At 63.3% G+C, this 19,880-nt stretch overlaps 3 protein-coding genes across 4 annotated transcripts; all 3 read left to right on the forward strand.

Moving 5' to 3' along the window:
• Nucleotides 1-1,497: 1,497 nt before the first annotated feature.
• Nucleotides 1,498-3,711, forward strand: FIGLA (folliculogenesis specific bHLH transcription factor). Its single transcript, XM_050910092.1, has 4 exons — nt 1,498-1,722; nt 2,698-2,850; nt 3,111-3,265; nt 3,501-3,711. Exons 1-4 carry the CDS (start codon nt 1,498-1,500, stop codon nt 3,709-3,711), a joined length of 744 nt encoding a protein of 247 aa, XP_050766049.1.
• Nucleotides 3,712-5,452: 1,741 nt separating this feature from the next.
• ADD2 (adducin 2) lies at nt 5,453-13,296 on the forward strand. Of its 2 annotated transcripts, none has more exons than XM_050910269.1 (14): nt 5,453-5,629; nt 6,640-6,778; nt 7,192-7,343; nt 8,124-8,204; nt 8,342-8,491; nt 8,583-8,726; nt 8,853-8,951; nt 9,679-9,855; nt 9,969-10,226; nt 10,665-10,784; nt 10,903-10,992; nt 11,139-11,304; nt 11,387-11,515; nt 12,564-13,296. In XM_050910269.1, exons 1-14 carry the CDS (start codon nt 5,453-5,455, stop codon nt 12,863-12,865), a joined length of 2,184 nt encoding a protein of 727 aa, XP_050766226.1. In that variant the 3' UTR covers nt 12,866-13,296. The 2 variants fall into 2 exon arrangements, with proteins under 2 accessions (XP_050766226.1, XP_050766225.1); XM_050910268.1 differs by having other exon boundaries at nt 11,139-11,295.
• Nucleotides 13,297-16,497: 3,201 nt separating this feature from the next.
• On the forward strand, nt 16,498-19,089 carry SNRNP27 (small nuclear ribonucleoprotein U4/U6.U5 subunit 27). The gene is made up of 6 exons (XM_050910283.1): nt 16,498-16,546; nt 17,193-17,313; nt 17,470-17,582; nt 17,737-17,816; nt 17,938-18,002; nt 18,713-19,089. Exons 1-6 carry the CDS (start codon nt 16,510-16,512, stop codon nt 18,765-18,767), a joined length of 471 nt encoding a protein of 156 aa, XP_050766240.1. The 5' UTR covers nt 16,498-16,509; the 3' UTR covers nt 18,768-19,089.
• Nucleotides 19,090-19,880: the final 791 nt, after the last annotated feature.

Below are 19,880 nucleotides of genomic sequence, written 5' to 3' on the forward strand. Positions count from 1 at the left end.
CTAATAACCGTGACCCCTAAAAAACCATGGTCCCTAGTACCTGTGACCCCTAAGTACCCTGACCCCTAATAATTTCCCCCCCCAGGTCTGCTCGCTTCCCATCGGGGCAAGACTCCTGCGAATCCCATTTGCACAAGCAACCCCCAAACCTCTCCGTCGCCCGCCCCCCGCCTTCCCATTTTTCTTTCAATTTTTCATCTACAAACAGCCAAACCGGCGCAATTTTCCCAGCTATAAAACAAGGGGGAAGGAGCGAACCCCGGCTGCCGGGAGGCGGGGGGGTTCGGCAGCCCTAATTCCCCCCTCGGATGCTTCCACCTTCGAATAAAAGTGAGCAGGCGTGCACAGACGGTTTTTTTGGGTTGGCTTTAAACCCACCCGCCCTCAGATTAATTTGTAAGATCCGCTCCCCCCCCGCAACCGGGCCAGTAATAATGTGATTATCCAGAGCCGGCTGCGGGATAGGGAAGCTCATTACGGAGCATTAAAGAGGGGAAAATTGGGTTTTCCGAGGTTCTAATAAAAGCTCGTCTGCCTTCCAGGCGTCTCCGAGGCTCGTTTTGGGGCTCATTTGGGGGTTTCTTTCCAATTTGCTCCTCCAGCCCCGCTCTCCCTCCGGGCAAGGAGCAAAATGTCAGGACCCCGGTGCAGCTCGGGGATGGTTTTCACCCCCGCCGCGGTGCTTTCAGGTGTGGGGAAACTGAGGCACGGCAGCTTCAGCCCTGCATGGGGGAACACGTCCGTCCCCCCCGCACCTCGCAGGGCACCCGCTCCCCACCGGCAGCCCCCAAACCCCCCTGGGAAAAGCAGGGTGAGCTGCCTTGGGGGCTTTTCTCCCTGAAAGCACCGGAGGGGAGGATGGATGGCGTTTCAGGAGGGGGAAAACCATCCCGGGGTTGGGATGAGGTTCCCCCCACGGTGAATAACCCAGGGTGACCGCTGGCTTCAGTTTTGGTGGGCAAAAGGGGAATTTTCCCCTTTTTCCGGCAGCCACGAGGTTTCCAGCATCGCAGGGACTAACACTGCCATCTACCGAAAACAGCCCTCGCCGTTATTAAATCCCTCATATTTTTTTTTTATTTTCCCCACCCAAAAGAGCTTCCCACGTTTTTAGGGACACACGAAGCCTCCCAAACGAAGCCCTCTTTCTCCCTGCGGGATAATGCCAGCTGCCCGTCCCCAAGGCCTCAGGCCTTGTCCCCCACAAAGGTCCCCGCTCCGCTCCCCGGGAAATGTTTTCGGGTCCCTTTTCAGGTCAAGGCTTTGTAGCCACCGGCTTTGGGGGCTCGGCCGCTGAGTAGGGAAACTGAGGCACGGCCTGAGCCCCCCCTCCTCCCATCCCTGCGCCCGCCCCGCTCGTTAGGCCAGGCTGGGCCCCACTTGCAGCTCGTTGGGCTCCCAGGGTATTTAAGGGCCTTTTTCAAGTAATTTCCCTCTTTTTGGGGAGGCAGAGCAGTGGGGTGAGGCTGGGGTGCAGGATTTGTCCCTTCCTCGGGTATGGGGGAGGCTAGTGGAGCTGGGGGGCGGTCGGCGGGGGTCCTGCTGCCCACCCCGGCCCCCGAGGTGCTGGAGAGGGTGCTGAGCCAACGCTACGGCCCCCTGCCCCGCGCTGCCGCCATCGCCCGCCTGCGTAAGCAACCGGCCGGGGGCTACCAGCCGGCCGGCGACCTGGCGGAGGTGCTGGAGCGACGGCAGGCGGCCAACGCCAAGGAGCGTGAGAGGGTGAGGGGATCCCCCCACACACCCCCAAAAAAACCCCTCTGCACCCCCCCACCCCCAAAACCCAACTCCCAGGGGGCTGCAAGCGATGTCCCATCGTGGTGGCACCCAGGGCCACCCCAGGGCTGCTCTAGTCGGGGGACGCCCAGCAGCATCGCCCCGAGGTCGCTTTGCAGCAGGTTATGGCGGGGAGGGGGGGTTGCCTTTGCCTCTGCATTTGGGGGCCCCGGTTTAATCCTGGGGGGGACCTAGTTTAAATCTAGAAGGGCCCGGTTTAATCCTGGGGGGGTGACCGAGTTTAAATCTAGAAGGGCCTCGTTTAATCCTGGGGGTGACCAAGTTTAAATCTAGAAGGGCCCGGTTTAATCCTGGGGGGACAACCTAGTTTAAATCTAGAAGGGCCCGGTTTAATCCTGGGGGGGGACCTAGTTTAAATCTAGAAGGGCCCGGTTTAATCCTGGGGGTGACTGAGTTTAAATCCAGAAGGGCCCCGTTTAATCCTGGGGGGACAACCTAGTTTAAATCCAGAAGGGCCCCATTTAATCCGGGGGGGTGACCGAGTTTAAATCTAGAAGGGCCCGGTTTAATCCTGGGGGGGGACCTAGTTTAAATCTAGAAGGGCCTGGTTTAATCCTGGGGGGGGACCTAGTTTAAATCTAGAAGGGCCCTGTTTAATCCGGGGGGGGGGGGACCTAGTTTAAATCTAGAAGGGCCCTGTTTAATCCTGGGGGTGACCGAGTTTAAATCTAGAAGGGCCCCATTTAATCCTGGGGGTGACCGAGTTTAAATCTAGAAGGGCCTGGTTTAATCCTGGGGGGGACCTAGTTTAAATCTAGAAGGGCCCGGTTTAATCCTGGGGGGGACACCTAGTTTAAATCTAGAAGGGCCCAGTTTAATCCCGGGGGGCCCAGTTTAATCCCGGGGTCCCCCCACCGCGGATCCCCGCGGGGCGTACCTCGATTTATTTCCTCCTGGCAGATTAAAAACCTGAACAGCGGCTTCTCGAAGCTGAAGACCATCGTGCCCCTCATCCCCCGCGACCGCAAGCCCAGCAAAGTCGACACCCTGAAAGCGGCCGCCGAGTACATCCGCCTGCTGCGCCTGGTCCTGGAAGAAACGGGGGGCTTCGAGGTACAGGAATGGGGGGGGGGCTCACCCCAAAATAGAGACCCTGCATCCTAAACCCCCCTCTAACATCTGTGTGTTTGGGGGGGCCTGATAAGGATTTTCTAGCTTGACGTTTTTAGGTTGCAATTAATTTGAAAATTAAAAATAAATTGATTTATTATTATTATTCGGGGGGGGGGTGTCTCAGCTGTTTCTCGGGGGGGGGCACCTCAATTTCAGTGTTTCTTTAATTCCCCTTTGCCCTTTTCTCCCCCTTTTCCCAGCGGCAGGACACCGATGCTGAGCAGGAGCTGGGTGACAGCGGGCGGGTGCCCCTGGGGGGGGCCCCCGGGACCTGGCCTGCCAGTGCCCCCCCTGCCCATGGGGTCCCCCCGTTCTGTCCCCCTGCCCGGGGCTGCCTCAGGAGAGCGGGGGGCCGGTGAGTTGGGGGTCAGCCCTGGCCGAGGGCAATGGGGTGGGGTGCACCCAGGGTGGGGAGGGGGGGGGACGACGACACCCATGGGCCTTGCCAGGGAGCTCCCACCCATGGGCTCGGGTTTTTTGGGAGCCTTTGGTTTAGATCGACATAAACGGGGGTTGCTTCAAATCAGCTTTTACCCCCCAGAAATATTCCAAAGGAGGAAAAAAAACCCATTTTTTTTTGTTTCTTGAAGGTTTTTCCAGCCAATCCCTGAAAAAACAGGGTGTCCTGCGGAGACCCACGAGGGACCCGGTGTGACGGCCCAGTTCCATGCTCCAGCACCCATTTTTGGGGCTGTGGCTCCCATCCCAGGGCCGGATCCAGCCCTGCATCCCATTAAACCCAGCAGCACCTCAACCTGCCCTGTCCCCAAAATGGGGGGGGGGGGTGTCCATCACCCCTAAAACGCGGTGGGGAGGCAAGTGCTGTAACTAATTGCTCTATGCAAATGTAATTAGCAATTAGCAGTGCTGCTCCTTCCCCCACCAGGTAATGGCTTATCGAGTGTAACTCCCAATTAACGATCTCGTAATAAAATGGGATTTTTGGGGTGTCTGTGATGCCGGTGGGTGTTTCCCCTCCCTGTTTATTTGCACCCATTAAGTTTCCCGGGGGGGGGGGGGGGTGTCCGTGGGCTTCCCCCCCCCCCCCCGTGGGTGGGGCGGGGCCACGCGTGGCGTGTCGGCAGAGGGAGCTGGACCTGCGCGGGGGGGCTGGGGGGGGCCGGCTCTTTGTCAGGATGCTCTGAGGAGGAGGAGGTGGGTGATGGCAGCATCCTCCCGGCCGCAGCATCCCCCTCCGCCGGGGAGGGTTTGGGGGGGCTGGAGGGGGGGGGGGGGGACCAGTTGGGTGACACCCCACCCCCCCTTTTCCTTCTTTTGTCTCATCCCCCAAGCTGGCTGCATGCAGATATGGGGGGGCTGCAGCGCATCCCCCCCCCCCCCCCCGCAGGCCTTTATCCTCCGAGGGCGGTGGGTACCCGACCCCCCCTTCCCCAATCAATCCCTATCCATAGGGGGTGCAATGCTGCAGCCCCCCCCAAAAAAAAAATTCCCTATTTTTTTTTTATCCTCATCCGCCATCCCTGCGGCTGCCGCAGCGGTGTTGGGTGCGGCGAGGGCGGAGGCGGCCAGGGATGCTGGGGGGGGGGGGGGGGGGGGGGATGTGTGCAGCCTGGGGGTGTCGTGTTCCCCCCACCCCCCAGGCACCCAGTGATGTGGGGGGGCCCCTTAGAGACCTCTCTGCTCTCCCTCCTTCTCCTTGGGGGGAAAAATCCCACTGGGATGCTCAGGATCTCGCCGTCGCCTGACACTCGCCCTCCGGCACGGGCCGGGGGCCACCGTGGGATCCCCACCCCCACCCCACCCCGGGAATTTTAGCCTGGAAAAGGTTCCCTGCTTCCCTCTGACCCAGGTTGGTCCCGGAGCAGCAAAAGTGGGGGGGACACGGGGGGCTGCGGGGGGGGGGGGGGCTCTGCTTTGGCATTGGCGAAAGCACCGAGTGATATGGGGGGGGGGGGGGCTCTGTTGGGGTGTGCCCCCCGGGATTTGGGGGAGCAGCTCAGATTTGGGCAACCGGCTCCTCCTTGCATGCACCCCCCCCCATATTTTGGGGGGCAAGCAGTGCCCTGTATTTGGGGGGCTCCTTTGCAGCAGCACCCCCAAAACGCCTCACTGAAAATGCCTTCGGCCGGTGCGTGGGGGGGGGGTAGGGGGGGCAGCACCGGCGTTTCGGGGTCCGCGGCGGCTGGGATCGGCCCCCGAAACGTGCGGCGGCACCGCGGAGTCAACCCCTCGATGGCGCGGGGCCCCGATACGGAGCCACCCCGAAGGCCGGGTGTCAGCGATGCTGCTCCCATCGGTGCACCGAGCTGCCCGTTCTCAGCCGCTGCTTCAGGGTGGGGATAACTGAGCCTGGGCGGTGCAGGCAGCGGGGGGGGACCCCCCCCCTGCACCCCAAGAGTTCCCTGCCTGCCAACTCATCACACGGATGGGTCGTGCCTTCGGGCAGGGCGGGGACCGGCCGGGGCTTATCTACGGGGCGCAGCCGGGGGATATTTTCGGTGGCTTCTTCGCAATCTGTATTTCTGGAGGGGATGAGGGTGGCAGGGACTGACGCCGTCCGTCCGTCCGTCCCGCCGGCAGGATGAGCACGGCCGCCAGCCCGGAGCCCCTGCCCTCGCCCCCCGGGCCCCGCTACTTGGAGGGCTTGGCCGAGGACGACCCCGAGTACCTGCGGGCGCGCAACATGGCGGCCGACCTGCGGCAGGACTTCAACATGATGGAGCAGAAGAAGCGGGTCACCATGATCCTCCAGAGCCCGGTGAGGGGCGGCGCCTCTCGGGCCCCAACCCCCCCCCGCCCCAACCCCGTCCCTCCTGTCCCCAACCCCATCCCACCCAGCCCCAGCCCCGTCCCTCCTGTCCCCAAGTAAATGTCACCACGTGTTGGCTCGGGGCATGTCTCCACCCGGCTGGTGGTGCCACCATCACCTGCTGTGCCACCAAGCTGGTAACATCACTGCCACCGAGCCCATGGTGCTGCTATCACTGCGTTGCCAGCGCCACCACTGCCACCGTGCCACCAAGCCGGTGGTGTTGCTGCACCAAGCTGGTGCTGCCACCATCACCGTGCCACCAAGATGGTGGTGCCACCATTACCGTGCCACCAAGCTGGTGGTGTCGCTGACACCAAGCTGGTGCTGCCACCATCACTGTGCCACCAAGATGGTGGTGCCACCATTACTGTGCCACCAAGCCAGTGGTGTCACTGACACCAAGCTGGTGCTGCCACCATTACCGTGCCACCAAGCTGGTGGTGTCACTGACACCAAGCTGGCGTGCCACCATCACCATGCCACCAAGCCGGTGGTGTCGCTGCCACCAAGCTGGTAATGCCACCATTACTGTGCCACCAAGCCAGTGGCGTTGCTGCCACCAAGCTGGCGGTGCCACTGTCACCGTGCCACCAAGCCAGTGGTGTCGCTGCCACCGAGCTGGTAATGCCACCATCACCGTGCCACCAAGCCGGTGGTGTCACTGCCACCAAGCTGGTAATGCCACCATCACCGTGCCACCAAGCCGGTGGTGTTGCTGCCACCAAGCTGGCGGTACCACTGTCACCGTGCCACCAAGCCAGTGGTGTCGCTGCCACCAAGCTGGTAATGCCACCATCACCGTGCCACCAAGCCGGTGGCGTCACTGCCACCAAGCTGGTGATGCTGCCACCACCGATCCAGTGGTGCCCCCACCCCGGTGCCACCGGAGGGTCCCTGTTGGGTCACCGCGTCCCTTCACCGGGTGAGGTGACACTGGCGGGGCCGGGATGCCGCAGTCTTTCAGGGAGGAGCTGGAGAGCCTCATCCAGGAGCAGATGAAGAAGGGGAACAACTCGTCCCACGTCTGGGCCCTGCGGCAGATCGCCGACTTCATGGCCACCACGTCCCCCGCCGTCCTCCCCACCTCCCCCATGGGTACGGCCACGCCCGCCAAGGGCTTTTTGGGGGGGAAAACGGAACGGTTTGGTGAAATCCTTGAGGGTTTTTCTTAATTTATGGGGTTGTAGGTGAGAAAACATCCCGCAGGGCTCCGTTTTCTTTTCATTTCTAGGAGAAAAGGGCGAGAGGGGCGGGAGGGGATCGGGGACTGCGGGGACAGAGCAGGGGGGGGTCACTCTGCAGACCCCAACCAGCCACCCCTAAAACCTTGGGGGCCCCTGAAACCTTGGGAGCACCCCAAAACCTTGGGGGTCCCCAAACCCAGCTCCATAGCCCTCCGCTCCCCCATCCCTGGGAAACCCCTGGGGTTGGGGGGGGGGTGGGTGTCAAACCCACCGCCCCCCCCTTGTCTCCCGCTCACCGGGGGGGTGGGGGTGGCACGTCCCCAGGGCTGGCGGCCGTCACCCCCATCAACGACCTGCACGGCCCCGACGCGCCGGCGCTGGCCAAGGGGGAGCGGCTGATGCGGTGCAAGGTGGGCAGCATCCATCGCCTGCTCGACCTCTACGGCTGGGCCCAGCTGGGACACGCCGCCGTCACCGTGAGCACCCCGACACCCGGGGGGGGGGGGGGGGGGGGGGGGCTTTGGGGGGGGGGGATTGGGGTTGTTTTGGGGGAGGGGGATTGGAGGAGTGGGGTTTTGGGGGGGTTTTGGTTTGGTGGTTTTGGGGGGGGTTGAGGGGGGTTTTTTGGGTGGTTGGGGTTTTTGGGGGGGGTTGAGGGGTTTTGGGGGTTGGGGGGGGGGGTTTGGGGGGGGGGTTTTTAGGGGTGGGCTGGGGGGGTTTTGGGGGGGGGGTGAGGGGTTTTGGGGGGGTTGGGGTTTTGGGGGAGGTTTGGTTTTTTGTGGGGGTTGGTTTTTGGGGGGGTTAGGTGTTTGGGGGATATGAGGGGGTTTTTGGGGGTGGGGGTTCTTTTGGGGGATTGGTTTTTTGGGGGTTGGGGGTTTGGGGGGGTTTAGGGGGGCTGGGGGGTTTTTGGCGGGGGTGAGGGGTTTTGGGGGGTTGGGGTTTTTTGGGGAGGGTTAGTTTTTTTGGGGGGTTGGTTTTTTTGGGGGGTTAGGTGTTTGGGGGGTACGGGGAGTTTTTTGGGGGTGGGGGTTCTTTTGGGGGATTTGGTTTTTTGGGGGGGGTTGGGGGGTTTTTAGGGGGTTGGGGTTTTTTTTTTGGGGGTGGGGTTTTGGGGATTTGGGGGGGTGAGTTTTTGGGGGGATTGGGGTTTTTGGGAGGTTTGGGGAGGGTGTTAGGTTTTTGGGGGGGGAGGGATGGTATTTTGGGGGGGGGGTAATTTTTTTTACACCTATGTGGGCTTTTTCCCGGCGCAGCTGCGGGTCAGCAAGGAGCAGGAGCATTTCTTGGTGGCCCCGCAGGGGCTGGCATGCAGCGAGGTGACAGCGGCCAGCCTGGTGAGCGTGCCCCTCGTCCCGTCCCCCCCCCGACCGCGTCCCCCACTACCACCACCATCCCTGCTTCCCGGGGTGGGAGCGGGGGGGGAAGCAGCCGACTCTGAACCCCCCCCAAATTCCCCCCCTGCCCTCCGCAGATCAAGGTGAACGTGCTGGGGGCCGTGGTGGAGCAGGGCAGCACCGGCTTCGCCCCCGACGCCCGCAGCTTCAGCCTCCACGCCGCCATCTACGCCGCCCGCCCCGACACCCGCTGCATCATCCGCTTGCACACGCCGGCCACCGCCGCAGTAAGATATTGGGGGGGGGAGAAGGATTTTGGGGGGGGAATGAGGGGGGATTTTGTTTGTCACCCTGCCTACCCTGCCCGCTGCGCCGCAGGTGTCGGCCATGCGCTGCGGCGTGCTGCCCATCTCCCGCGCCGCGCTGCTGCTGGGGGACGTCGCCTACTTCGACTTCCGCGGGGAGGTGGAGGACGAAGCCGATCGGGTCGAGCTCCAAAAATCCCTCGGTCCCACCTGCAAGGTGAGGGGACGGGGAAGGGTGGGGGGACACGCAGGGTGGGGTGAGGGAGGCGAGGGCCACCCCGCCGTCCCCGTCCCCTCCTCCTCATCCCGCTGACGTCTCCCCTCCCCGTGCTCGGTGCTGCAGATCCTGGTGCTGCGCAACCACGGGGTGCTGGCGCTGGGTGACACCGCCGAGGAGGCCTTCTACAGCATCTTCCATCTGCAGGCGGCCTGCGAGATCCAGGTGAGCGCCCGCGGCCCGCGCCGGGGTGCGCGCGCCGAGCTGTGTGCGGTCTCGGCTGCCGGCGTGGTGCCCCCGGGAATAAGCGCCGAGCTGTGTACGGTCTCTGCTGCCAGCACCATGCCCCAGGAGCTTGCACTGAGCTGTGCCAGGTCTCTGCTGTCACCGTGGTGCTCCGAGACCATGCACTGAGTTGTGCTGGGTCTCTGCCACTAGCACAGAGTCCCAGGAACTTGCACTGAGCTGTGCCAGGTCTCTGCCACCAGCGCGGTGCCCTGGGACCATGCGCCGAGCTGTGCCGGGTCTCTGCCGCCAGCGCGGTGCCCTGGGAGCATGCGCCGAGCTGTGCCGGGTCTCTGCCGCCAGCGCGGTGCCCTGGGACCATGCGCCGAGCTGTGCCGGGTCTCTGCCGCCAGCGCGGTGCCCTGGGAGCATGCGCCGAGCTGTGCCGGGTCTCTGCCGCCAGCGCGGTGCCCTGGGACCATGCGCTGAGCTGTGCCGGGTCTCTGCCGCCAGCACGGTGCCCTGGGAGCATGCGCTGAGCTGTGCCGGGTCTCTGCCGCCAGTGCGGTGCCCTGGGAGCATGCGCGAGCTGTGCCGGGTCTCTGCCACCAACGCGGTGCCCAGGATGGGACAGACCAGCGCAGCCCGCAGTGGCGGGGGCCGTGGGCAGGTCCAGGGCTGTCCCCGTCCGGCTGCATCAGCTGCTTCTCCCCGGGCTCGGCCGTAGGTGTCGGCGCTGGCGAGCGCGGGCGGCGCAGAGAACCTGATCGTGCTGGAACGCGCCAAGCACCGGCCCCACGAGGTGGGCTCGGTGCGCTGGGCCGGCAGCACCTTCGGGCCCATGCAGAAGAGCCGCTTGGGCGAGCACGAATTCGAAGCCCTGATGAGGATGCTGGACAACCTGGTGAGCACCGGCCGGTGCCGAAACGCGGCGACCTCCCCCAAAACGCACAAAAATACCTCTTTTTTTTTTTAATCCCTATATTATTCACAACCGAGCGCTCTCTGCCTTTCCAGGGTTACCGCACGGGCTACACCTACCGCTACCCCTTCGTGCAGGAGAAGAGCAAGCCCAAAAGCGACGTGCTGATCCCCGCCACGGTAACGGCCTTCGTCTTCGAGGAGGAGGCCGCCCCGGTCCCCGCGCTGCGGCAGCACGCCCAGAAACAACAGAAGGAGAAGACGCGGTGGCTCAACACCCCCAACACCTACATGAGGGTCAACGTGGCTGAGGAGCAGCAGGGCAGCGCCGGCAGCCAGAAGACGAAGACGACGGTGCGGAGCTGCCGCGGCATCCCGGTGGGGGGGGGGGGGTGTTGGGTTAATTTGGGAAGGGGTCTGGCTCGGGGAATGGCATCAGCCGGATGGCGGGTGGGTTTTGGGGTACCAAAAACAAAGAGAAAAAAAAAAGGCAGATGTGGGGGGATGCCTGGGATGTTAGTGATCCCACCAAAATCTGGCGCGCAGAAACGCCCAGGGATCCTCCAGGAGTGAGAAATGCTGCATTCGGGGACTTTATTTAACGCAAGCTTTCCTTTCCTCCTCTGTTTTCCTCTCTGTAATAACATTTATTTCAAAAATCCCACCTCCCCAGCCCGGGGGGCCAAGCGCCACGGGCTTTATCGGGGTCTCCCCTCTCCGCAACACTTGTTTATCGGGGTCTCCTCTCTCCGCGACGTGTCTTTATTGGGATTTCGTCTCTGCGACACGCAGTGGCTGAAAGCGGACGAGGTGGAAAAGAGCAGCAGCGGGACCCCCATCCGAATCGAGAACCCCAACCAGTTCGTGCCCCTCTACACGGACCCGCAGGAGGTGCTGGAGATGAGGAACAAGGTACGGTCCCATCCCGAAAGCCCCAGAGGCTTTCGGATGTGGGTGCAGGGGGGCTCGGCAGACCCCAGGGCATAGGGGGAGGCTTTTTCTCCGTCCTCGCTCTGCATCTCGCTCGTAGATCCGAGAGCAAAACCGCCAGGACGTGAAGTCGGCCGGGCCCCAGTCGCAGCTGCTGGCCAGCGTGATCGCCGAGACCAGCCGCAGCCCCGTAGGTCACCCCGCGTCCCCAGTCCCGTGTCCCCAACCCATATTGTTCCCTCCCCGGAGCGTTCAGCCCTTCCCTGGCTCTCCGGTATTTCACCGGTCGGAGGGGGTGACGCACCGCTCCGGGGTGGGGTGGGGGGGATGTTTCAGTCCACAGAGAGCCATTTGGGGGATGCAGAAGCCAAAGAGGCATCCCGGGAGGAGGCACCCCCCGAGCCGGAGCCCCCGAATCCCTTCAGCCAGCTCACCGACCAGGAGCTGGAGGAGTACAAGCAGGAGGTGGAGAGGAAAAAGCTGGGGCTGCAGGGTAGGAGGGGTACGGGGGAGCCCTGATCCCAAATCCCCCTCGGGGCCGGCACCCGGCGGACCTCGGGGCCAGCACGTCTCTCCGCTGGCAGGCGAGAAGGACGCCGCGGCAGAGGAGAGCCAGGCTCCCCCCGCCAAATCGCCCCCCGCCTCCCCGCCGCAGAGCCCGGCCGCGGCGCCGGCAGAGAGCCCGGCCCCGACGCCTGTGGAGCCCTCGGAGGGTGAGTGGGCCGGCGAGCACCCGAGCTCGCCAGCCAAGCGGAGACGAGGAGCGGGGGTCTCCAGTGAGCAACTGAAGCGGGGGGATGAGGGCGGCTGTAGCCAAACCCCGCTGAAACGCAGATAAATGTCACCCCGCCACGTCCCTTTGCCTTTCCCCTGGGGGGAGGTCCCCGCTCCGGTGGGGCTGAGCACCGATGGGGATTCACGCCGCAAAGGGGCACCAAAGCCGCCGCTTGCCTCGAACGTCACGGCAGGAGGACGTGAGCGTCCGCCAGTGGCTTTGCGGGGCGGCAGGGGACACCTCCGTCCCCCTCCTAACGCCCCGACGGGTGCGATATTCCCGTTATTTACGTGCCCCAAAGCGCAAATTTGTCATCTACAAACGGCAGCGGGTCTCTCAGGGCGCGGGAGAGGGCAGCGGGAGCGCGCGGCTTCTCGCTTTCTCATCGTGTCTCATGGTGTCTGTCTGTCTGTCTGTCTCCACAACGTCTTCCTTTCTCTTTCCTCCACGCGTGGCTTTCACCCAAGGAGTTACCTCTGACTCTGAATACTTGTCACCGTAGTAAGTACGGAGAGGCCGTCCTTGAGCCTCGCTGCGGGAGGAGGGACGCGGGCGACCGCGCTCCCCGCTACCTCGGGGTGACCTTGCTCTCCGTAGCCCGTTCCAGACGCGCTCCCGCGGGGAGCGGCGCCCCGCTCAGGGTTTCGCAGAAGGAAATGCCTTGGGTTGCCTCCGTTTTCTTTGCCGCCCGCTTTATTTTCAGCGGCGAGGCCGAGAGGGAGCCAGCCGCCCTCCCCGCCTTGCCTTTTCCCGGCTCTCCATCCCACCGTCGCTTGTCCCGCTGGGAGGTGGGGGGGGAAAGGCTGAGGAAAGCGGCGCCTGCGGCAGGAAGGGATCAGGTCCCAGCGCTCTCCGTCCGCGGGGGCCAAATCCTGCTCCTGCCCAGGTCCAACCGGCGAGTTGGAGGGGGGGGGAGGATTTAAACCTCCACAGCGCCGGCCACCGCTGCCCCAACCCTCACCTCTCCCCTTTTCCCCCTTGCCAAGGTGACAAGAAGGCGGACGGCGGCCAAGCGCCGGCCGATTCCGCTGCCGAGAAGGAGCCGCCGGCGGTGGTGAACGGGAAGGATGAAGAGCAAAGCACCGAGGAAAACTTGGGCAAAGGGGGGGACCGGACGACCTCCCCTGCCAACGCCGACCCAGATGCCCCCAAGGAGAAGGAGACGGTGACCAGCAGCCCCGTCTCCCCCGAAGGTTCACCCTCCAAATCACCCTCAAAGAAGAAGAAGAAATTCCGGACCCCGTCTTTCCTGAAAAAAGGCAAAAAGAAGGAAAAGATCGAATCTTGAGTCTCCTCCGAGGCCTCCCGCCGCAGCGGTGGCCAGGAACCTCTCCTCCGGACGGAGGCGCCGAGGCGGAGGGACGGCTCCTGCGTCGTGCGTCTGGCTGAGGCGCAGCCGAAAACCCGGGAAGCGAGTTGTTTTCCGGGTACTCCTGGCACGAGGCACCTCGTTCCCCTGTCACCCGCTTTTGGAGGCGGTCACCGAGCTTACGAAAGATTGTGGCCCCTGTTTGCCGCTTGGGGAAATACCCGCTGCGATCTCCCTCCTCCCACGAGCTCTCCCTTCTCCCTCCCGGGCAACCAGCCCCTTCCCACGCGTGGGCTGAGGGTTTGGGTTTTTCTTTTTCCCCCCTACCCGCCGCTTGCAGAGCCCTCGTGAAACGCGGGGCGCAGCCCGGATCCACTTGGTTTGAGGAAGAAAAGGGTGTTTTGTTGTTATTTTTTTTTTACCTTCTGTTTCAAGCTCCGCTGGAATGGCGCTGGCTTCACCCCCGGGGCAAAATTGTTCACCCGCTTCGCCAGGGGAATCGGATCAAGCCGAATGCGGGGGGATTGCTCTCCCCGAAGGAGAGGCCGAGGCGGTGGGCCTGGGAGCCTTTCCTTCCCGGATGGTAATCTTCCCCGCCCGGGCTGGAGAGCCACTTTCAGTCCCTTTCTCCTGGGTGCCACGCTCTCATGTATTTGCCGTACGAGGATTTCACGCCGTCGGGAAAGCCCTCACCACGCCGCACGAACAGCACCTGAGAAAGGGAGAAGAAAAAAGCCTCCGGGAAGTGTCTGTGTTATTTAAAACTGAGCAAAACTTCACTCACTAAGTGCTACTTCGGGATGAACACACGCTGCCGATTCACTTCAGTCAGAGGCGCTGCCGACGCCGCCACCCCCATCCCCACCACCGCTTCACGGCCACGCCGGCACACGCGGCCGCGGCTGTGCCAGGTCTCTGCTCGCACCGACCCCGGGCTCAGCGAGCGCCCGTCCACGCGGCCGAGGCCGCATCGTTGCTTTTCCCCAGCTCTGGACTCCCGAGCACAAGTTCAAATCCTCCTTGGCGTTTCCTTCCCACCCAGCCTCGCCTCCCTGCCTCCAGCGCTCCGTACGGTGACACGACCATCGTTACAACCTCCCGGCCGTGCCCGAAGGGAAGAAGAAAACCAGCGATGCCAATTTGCCCCGCAGCCGTTCCAGCGCTGGCATTTAGGGGTCAAAACCAACGGGATCAGTTCCCATCCTCCCGCAAGCCACAGGGGTTTACCATCTTCCGGGGGTGCTCGCCCCAAGCCTGCCTGCACGGGCAGCGCTGCCCGTGGGGACGGGGCTTCCCTGCCACAACCCAAGCGTCCACCGGGTCCTGTCCGCCGGGAGCTTGGGCTGTAGCGGGGAGCCCCAGAACCCCCCCTTCCGAGGGCACTGGGTTTCCTCACCCCAAAGTGATTTTCCCACGAGCCGCCACCGTGTTTTCAAAGCCTTTTGGCTGCTGCGAGGCAGCTCTCGGCTTTTGTTTTCCCATCCGGAAGAGCAGAAAGCCCGTGGGCCAGGCAGCAATTTTGGGGGCAGCGAGGATACAGGGCGGAGCGGGGTGCAGGGAGGGAGCGGGGTGCAGGCAGGGAGCGGGGTGCAGGCAGGGAGCGAGGCCGGCGCAGGCAGCTGTCGGTCAAAGGGAGGAGGTTTGTAAGCGCAGGTTGGTTTTCTTTGCAGGGCCGCGCTACGGGGCGCGCCAGGCAAATTCTGAATTGAAAAGTAAAACGTAAAAAGCTTTTAAAAATTGCAAAAATACACACCTGGCAGGTACGTTGCCGGAGCCCCAGGGCCAACCTGAGCCCGGTTTTTGGGGAGAACGTTTGCCCTGCCCGATGTCCGCCCCGAGCTCCAGCGCCGGGGTTAGAGCCACAGCTCCCCATCACGCTCCTGCAAGGACGGGGTGGGGGGCAGAGCGGGGGGACCCTCAGCTCCTAAATTCCCCATCTGCGAGGGATGGCGGGAACACCAGCCCCGTGCTCGTGCCTATATTCAACGTCTATTCAGCAGACAGCCTTTGAGATGCAAACCACAGCTCTGTAACAGTTTTCCCGTCGGGTGTTGTTTACTGCCACTGATTTTAAGGCTTTTTGAGGTTATTTTTGTCATCTAGCCTGTCCCCCTGGATGACCCAGGCCAGAAGAGCCCCCGCAGGGACGGCTGCGTGGCCTCCCCGAGACGGCACGGTCGCTCCCGGGCCGATTACCTGAATTACAACACTGCCGCACAGCCCGCTGCCGGACCGGCCGGTGCTGCCGCAGGGAGGCTGCAGCCCCTTTTTCTCCGAGGGTCTGTCCCCAGGGGCTTTGCAACCCCTTTTCTCCGAGGGCCAGGGGCTTTGCAGAGGAGATGGGGATTTTTTTTTCCCCCCTCCCGTGGAAGTCCAGGGCGTGTTAGGCATCTCGTGTAGCACAGGGAAGCAAGGGACACTGGTGCCTTCAGCAGGGAGGAAGGTTCAAATGGCTGCCACCGTGACGTGGGTCCTCGCCGCTTAGCTAGAAGAAAAGAGATACAGGATCACATCGATGCCGCGGCTCCCCGGCCTGTCAGGGCATCCCCGCTCCCCCCGGACCACCCCTCCGGATAACTTTCCCCCTCTCCCCTGCCAGCATTTTGCCCGCTGCCTGCCGCTTGCAGGCAGGCCCCTGGCGCGCTGCTTTCGTCTCACCTCTTTTTGGCAAGGCTGCCTGGACCTAAACACCTCAGGCCGGGCTCTGGGCGTGGGTTTTCTTCGGCAGGGAGGCATCCCTGGCTGCCAGCTGCGAGGCAAATTGTTGATCCGGTGCCCCGAGAGGTGCCGATTGCCGCCCACAGGCCTCGTGCTCGTCACCCTCCATATTTGCACCCTCATCTGAAAAGAAGAGAGGCCGGATTTCCATCTTTGGCCACAGATACACCGACACACCGCAGGAAAGGAGGGCGATGCCGGGGTTTCAACTGGATTCAGCGCCCATTTTGCCGCCTGGGGCTGGCAGACACCCTGGGCCCGGCCCAGAATGCCCCGGTGAGGGTGCGGTTGCTGAACACCCACCGAAATGAGGCCGAGAGGAGGCTGCCCGCCCCTGGGTCTGCCACCGCAGCCGGAGGGGAGCATGGGTGGGCAGGAGCGGGGCATCCCCTGCCTGCGGGCTGGCGAGGGCAACGGCCGGTGTCTGACAATCGTCGCTGGAAAGCGCTGTGTAACGCCTGTCTGTAAATAAACCCCGTGTTTGGCACCCGCCAGCGCTGTGGAGCTTGGGGGGGAAGGGGGGACACTGAGGGGGTGTCATGGCCTCCCTGTGGGGCTGGAGCTGGGGCTGGGCCTCGCGCCTGGGCCTGGAGCTGGGCCTGGGCCTGGGCCTGGGCCTGGGGCTGGAGCTGGACCTGGGGCTGGAGCTGGAGCTGGAGCTGGAGCTGGGCCTGGGGCTGGGGCTGGAGCTGGGCCTGGAGCTGGGCCTGGGGCTCTGAGCCCGCACCCCGGCTCTGGACGCCCCGCCGCCGTGGGGGACCCCCTCCCGGACCGTGTTCGCTGCGGAACCAAAGCGCGGCGGCGCCGGTTCCTGGGGGAGCGGGGGGGGGAGCATGGAGCGCGACTCGGGGGAACCGGAAGTGCGGGGACCGAGCGGCCGGAAGTGGGGGCGCGGAGGGGCGGCCATGGGCCGCAGCCGCTCCCGGTCGCCGCCGCGGCGCGGTGAGGGGGGGGCGGGAGCTGGGTGGGGGGGACACGGGACGACCGGGAGAGGTCGAGGGGGGAGGAGAGGGACCGGGGGGACCGGCCCCGGAGTGGATCCGGCCCCGACGGGACGGGGCTGCGCTGAGGGGGGAAGGATCCGGGCCCTTGGGGGGAAGGTGGAGGAGCCAGGCCCGGGGCGGGGAGCCCAGACCCCCGGCCCAGGGGCAGGAGAGGGCCCTGGGACTTCCCCCAACCCTTGGGCGAGGGGGTGAACCCCTCCACGGCGGGGGGGCGGTGATGAGGCCTCGGTTCTTCACTCTGGGTAGAGCAGAGGCTCCCTTCCTCCTCCTCCTCCTCCTCTTCCTCATGCACGCCGACTCCCGTCCCCCTCCACGCACCTCGGCTTTTCGGGGACCGATCTGCCGACAGGTTGGTCACCCCGCTCCTGGGTGAAAGGCTTTTCCTGCCGCTCTTCCCACTTGTGTGGGTGGTGGTGGGGGTCTCTGAGCCCAGGCGCGGAGGGGTCAGGGGGAGGGGGCTGTTACGGGGTCCGCGCTTGGGAGCTGTCGCGGCGTCGACGGGATTTTCTTCGAAAAGCGGGTAGCGAAGGGGGAGAGACGTGAGGGAGTGGAAGCTAAACCGGGCGCTGCTTTTCTCCGAGCAGAGCGCAGGCGTTCGCGGTCCGCTTCACGGGAGAGGGAGAGGAGGCGAAGAGAGCGATCCCGGTCCCGGGACAGGGACAGGAGGAGGAGCCGTTCTCGCTCCCCGCACAGGAGACGGTCCAGGTGAGGGGCAGAAACACCAACGCCGGGGTGGGGATAAGCTGGAGAGCCCCGGGCGAGGGCGGCACGGGGACGGTGGGAACTCGTTAACGGTATAAAACCGTCTACGGTAACGGCACAGCCGGGAAGCCGCAAACCCCCCTGCGTTTGCAACGTCAGGTCGCCGAGACGGCACCGATCCAGCTCCTCGTCCCCGCCGCGGCTGAAGGAGAGGCGGGATGAAGAGAAGAAGGAGACGAAGGACTCCAAAAGCAAAGAGCGTCAGATCACGGGTGAGGGGGTGGAATTTTCCTCCTTAAATACGTCCTGGGTTCCCCGCTTGGGTTGGGACCAGCCCCGGGGTCACCCCGGCTGCTTATTTAAAACATTTTTGGTGAACCCTGACGGCTGCGTTTCTCAAACTCTCTCATTTTGTTGCCTCGGCAGAGGAAGATTTGCAGGGCAAGACGGAGGAGGAAATTGAGATGATGAAAACGATGGGCTTCGCCTCTTTCGACACGACGAAAGTGAGTGCGGATCGGCGCGGCGGAGCCCGCAGCTGCATCCCGACGGGCTCGGCGGTGTCACCGTGCCCTTTTTGGGGATAACGTGCTGAGTTTTCGGACTTTTTCTCTTAATGTCTTTCAGGGGAAGAAGGTGGACGGCGCCGCAAACGCGTACGCCATCAACGTGTCCCAGAAGAGGAAGTACAGGTTTGTGCCCAGCCTTTTATTTTTTTTTTTTTTCGGATAGAAAGAGAATTTCTTTGACGAGATAACACAGTGCGGAGGAAACTCTGCGGCCGTACGTCGAAGCCGCTGTCTCTCGGCGCGCGCCGGGGCGGTGGGGGGCGATCCGGCTTCTTGGGCCTTCGGAAAAAGGCAAAGTTTGCGGTTTTTATTGTCAAAGAGAGGTAAGAGGCCTCTGGTTTCTCCCGGAAACGGTGAAAGCGGAGAGATGAGGAGCGAAAGAGCACGTTGTGTGCGGGCGGGACGGGCCAGGCGTGGCTTGAACGGTGTTGGAGCAGCGGGCCTGCCTCAGCAACGCTGTTTGCTTGTTTCTTACCCCCCCCCCAAAAAAAAAACCCCACTCAGTTTGTTAATTCTGCTTCCTTTTTGATGGAAATTCGAGCTGCGCTGCCCGGCTTCGGCTCCGGCGCCTCTGTTAGCCAGACGGGGCTCGGACCTGGCAAACGCCGGGCTCCTCAAACGGCCCAGCCTGTGCGAGACCCCTCCTCGGTGGGAGGTTTCCTGCCCTCGTTTGTGGGGGATTCGCTTCCCTGCCGCTGCTGAGGCCTCCCTCGGGTATTTTTGGGCAGATTTTATTTTTTTTTTTTAGAGCTGGGAGCCCCGGGGTTTGGTGAGGGGGGTTGGGGGGCGGTTCAGCCCCGGCGCTGACGCCGGTTCCTTCCCTCCGGCCGCAGGCAGTACATGAACAGAAAAGGAGGATTCAACAGACCCTTGGATTTCATCGCTTGACGCTGGGCTCGCTCGGGGGGAGAACCACCCGCCGAGAAGGACTTCGATTCTTCGCCCGGGCGGCTCGGAGACCGGATTTCAGAGGAATTTGGGGTTATTCCCAACAAATCCCGCCGCGCTCGTCCTGCCCCGCAGCCAGAGCCGAGTACGAGTTGCCCTTTCCCGGAGTCTTTGATTATTATTATTATTTTTTTTTTAACAATATCCCTCGTGGTTCGTTCCTCGCCGGGATTCCGTTGTGTTTTTCCTGTTGTTTTTTTTTTTTTTGACATCACGCCGTGTTTCCCCCCAACCCCATTACAATAAAACCCCGTATATATTTTTTCCTTTTATTTTTCTAATTCGGGAATAAAGCACGGGTGAGGAGGCTGCCAGAAACCTCTGGCCGGTTGTTCGCTGCTGCGGCTGCGCGGGGACCTTACGCCCCAAAACGCTTCGATTCCCCAGTCGCGCAAACGGCTATAAATTTATACGAAGCAATTAAAACACGCGTGGCCGCCGCAGCGCCCGTTTGGGGCCGTTTATCGCAGGAAACCGCTTTTTGGCTTATTTTTTTTTGGCCGGCCCGGCTGGGTGTTTTCCGACAGCGGGGCGTTCCGCTCGCTTCTTGGCTTCCGTCTTTTGCTAATTAACGTCTTTCGCTAATTAACGCCCTGCTGGCCCCGTGGGGGCTGGGGGAGGGGCTGAGGGAAGCCCCTGGGGTCAAAATGGAGGTGCTGGGTGGTGGTGGGGGGGGGGGGCTGGTTGTGTTGTGTGTCCCCCCCCAAGTTATCGTTTTGGGGAGGAAGCGGGGCTGGGAGGGCCCCCCCCTTGTCGCCTGCTGTCTGGGGGGGGGATGACAGGTCCCCCCCGGGGCAGGGGGGGCTGTGGTATATGGGGTGCTCCCAGTTTTAGGGATTGGGGGGGCTTTGGGTGCTCTTTATACTGGGGGGGGGGCCCTAGGTGCTCCCCACCCTGGTTGAGGCGGGGGGGGGGTTCCCTGCCTGGGGGTGTCACTGCCCCGAGGGGGGGGGGTGCCTGCCTGCGGGGGGCCCCAGCCCCGGGGGGGGGGTCCCAGCCCCGGGGGGGGGGGGGGTTCCCCGTTCCCCCCGCCCCGCCGGGCCCACGTTGCCA

Source organism: Gymnogyps californianus, chromosome 23 (genome assembly GCF_018139145.2).
Source record: "Gymnogyps californianus isolate 813 chromosome 23, ASM1813914v2, whole genome shotgun sequence".
Lineage (NCBI taxonomy): Eukaryota > Metazoa > Chordata > Aves > Accipitriformes > Cathartidae > Gymnogyps > Gymnogyps californianus.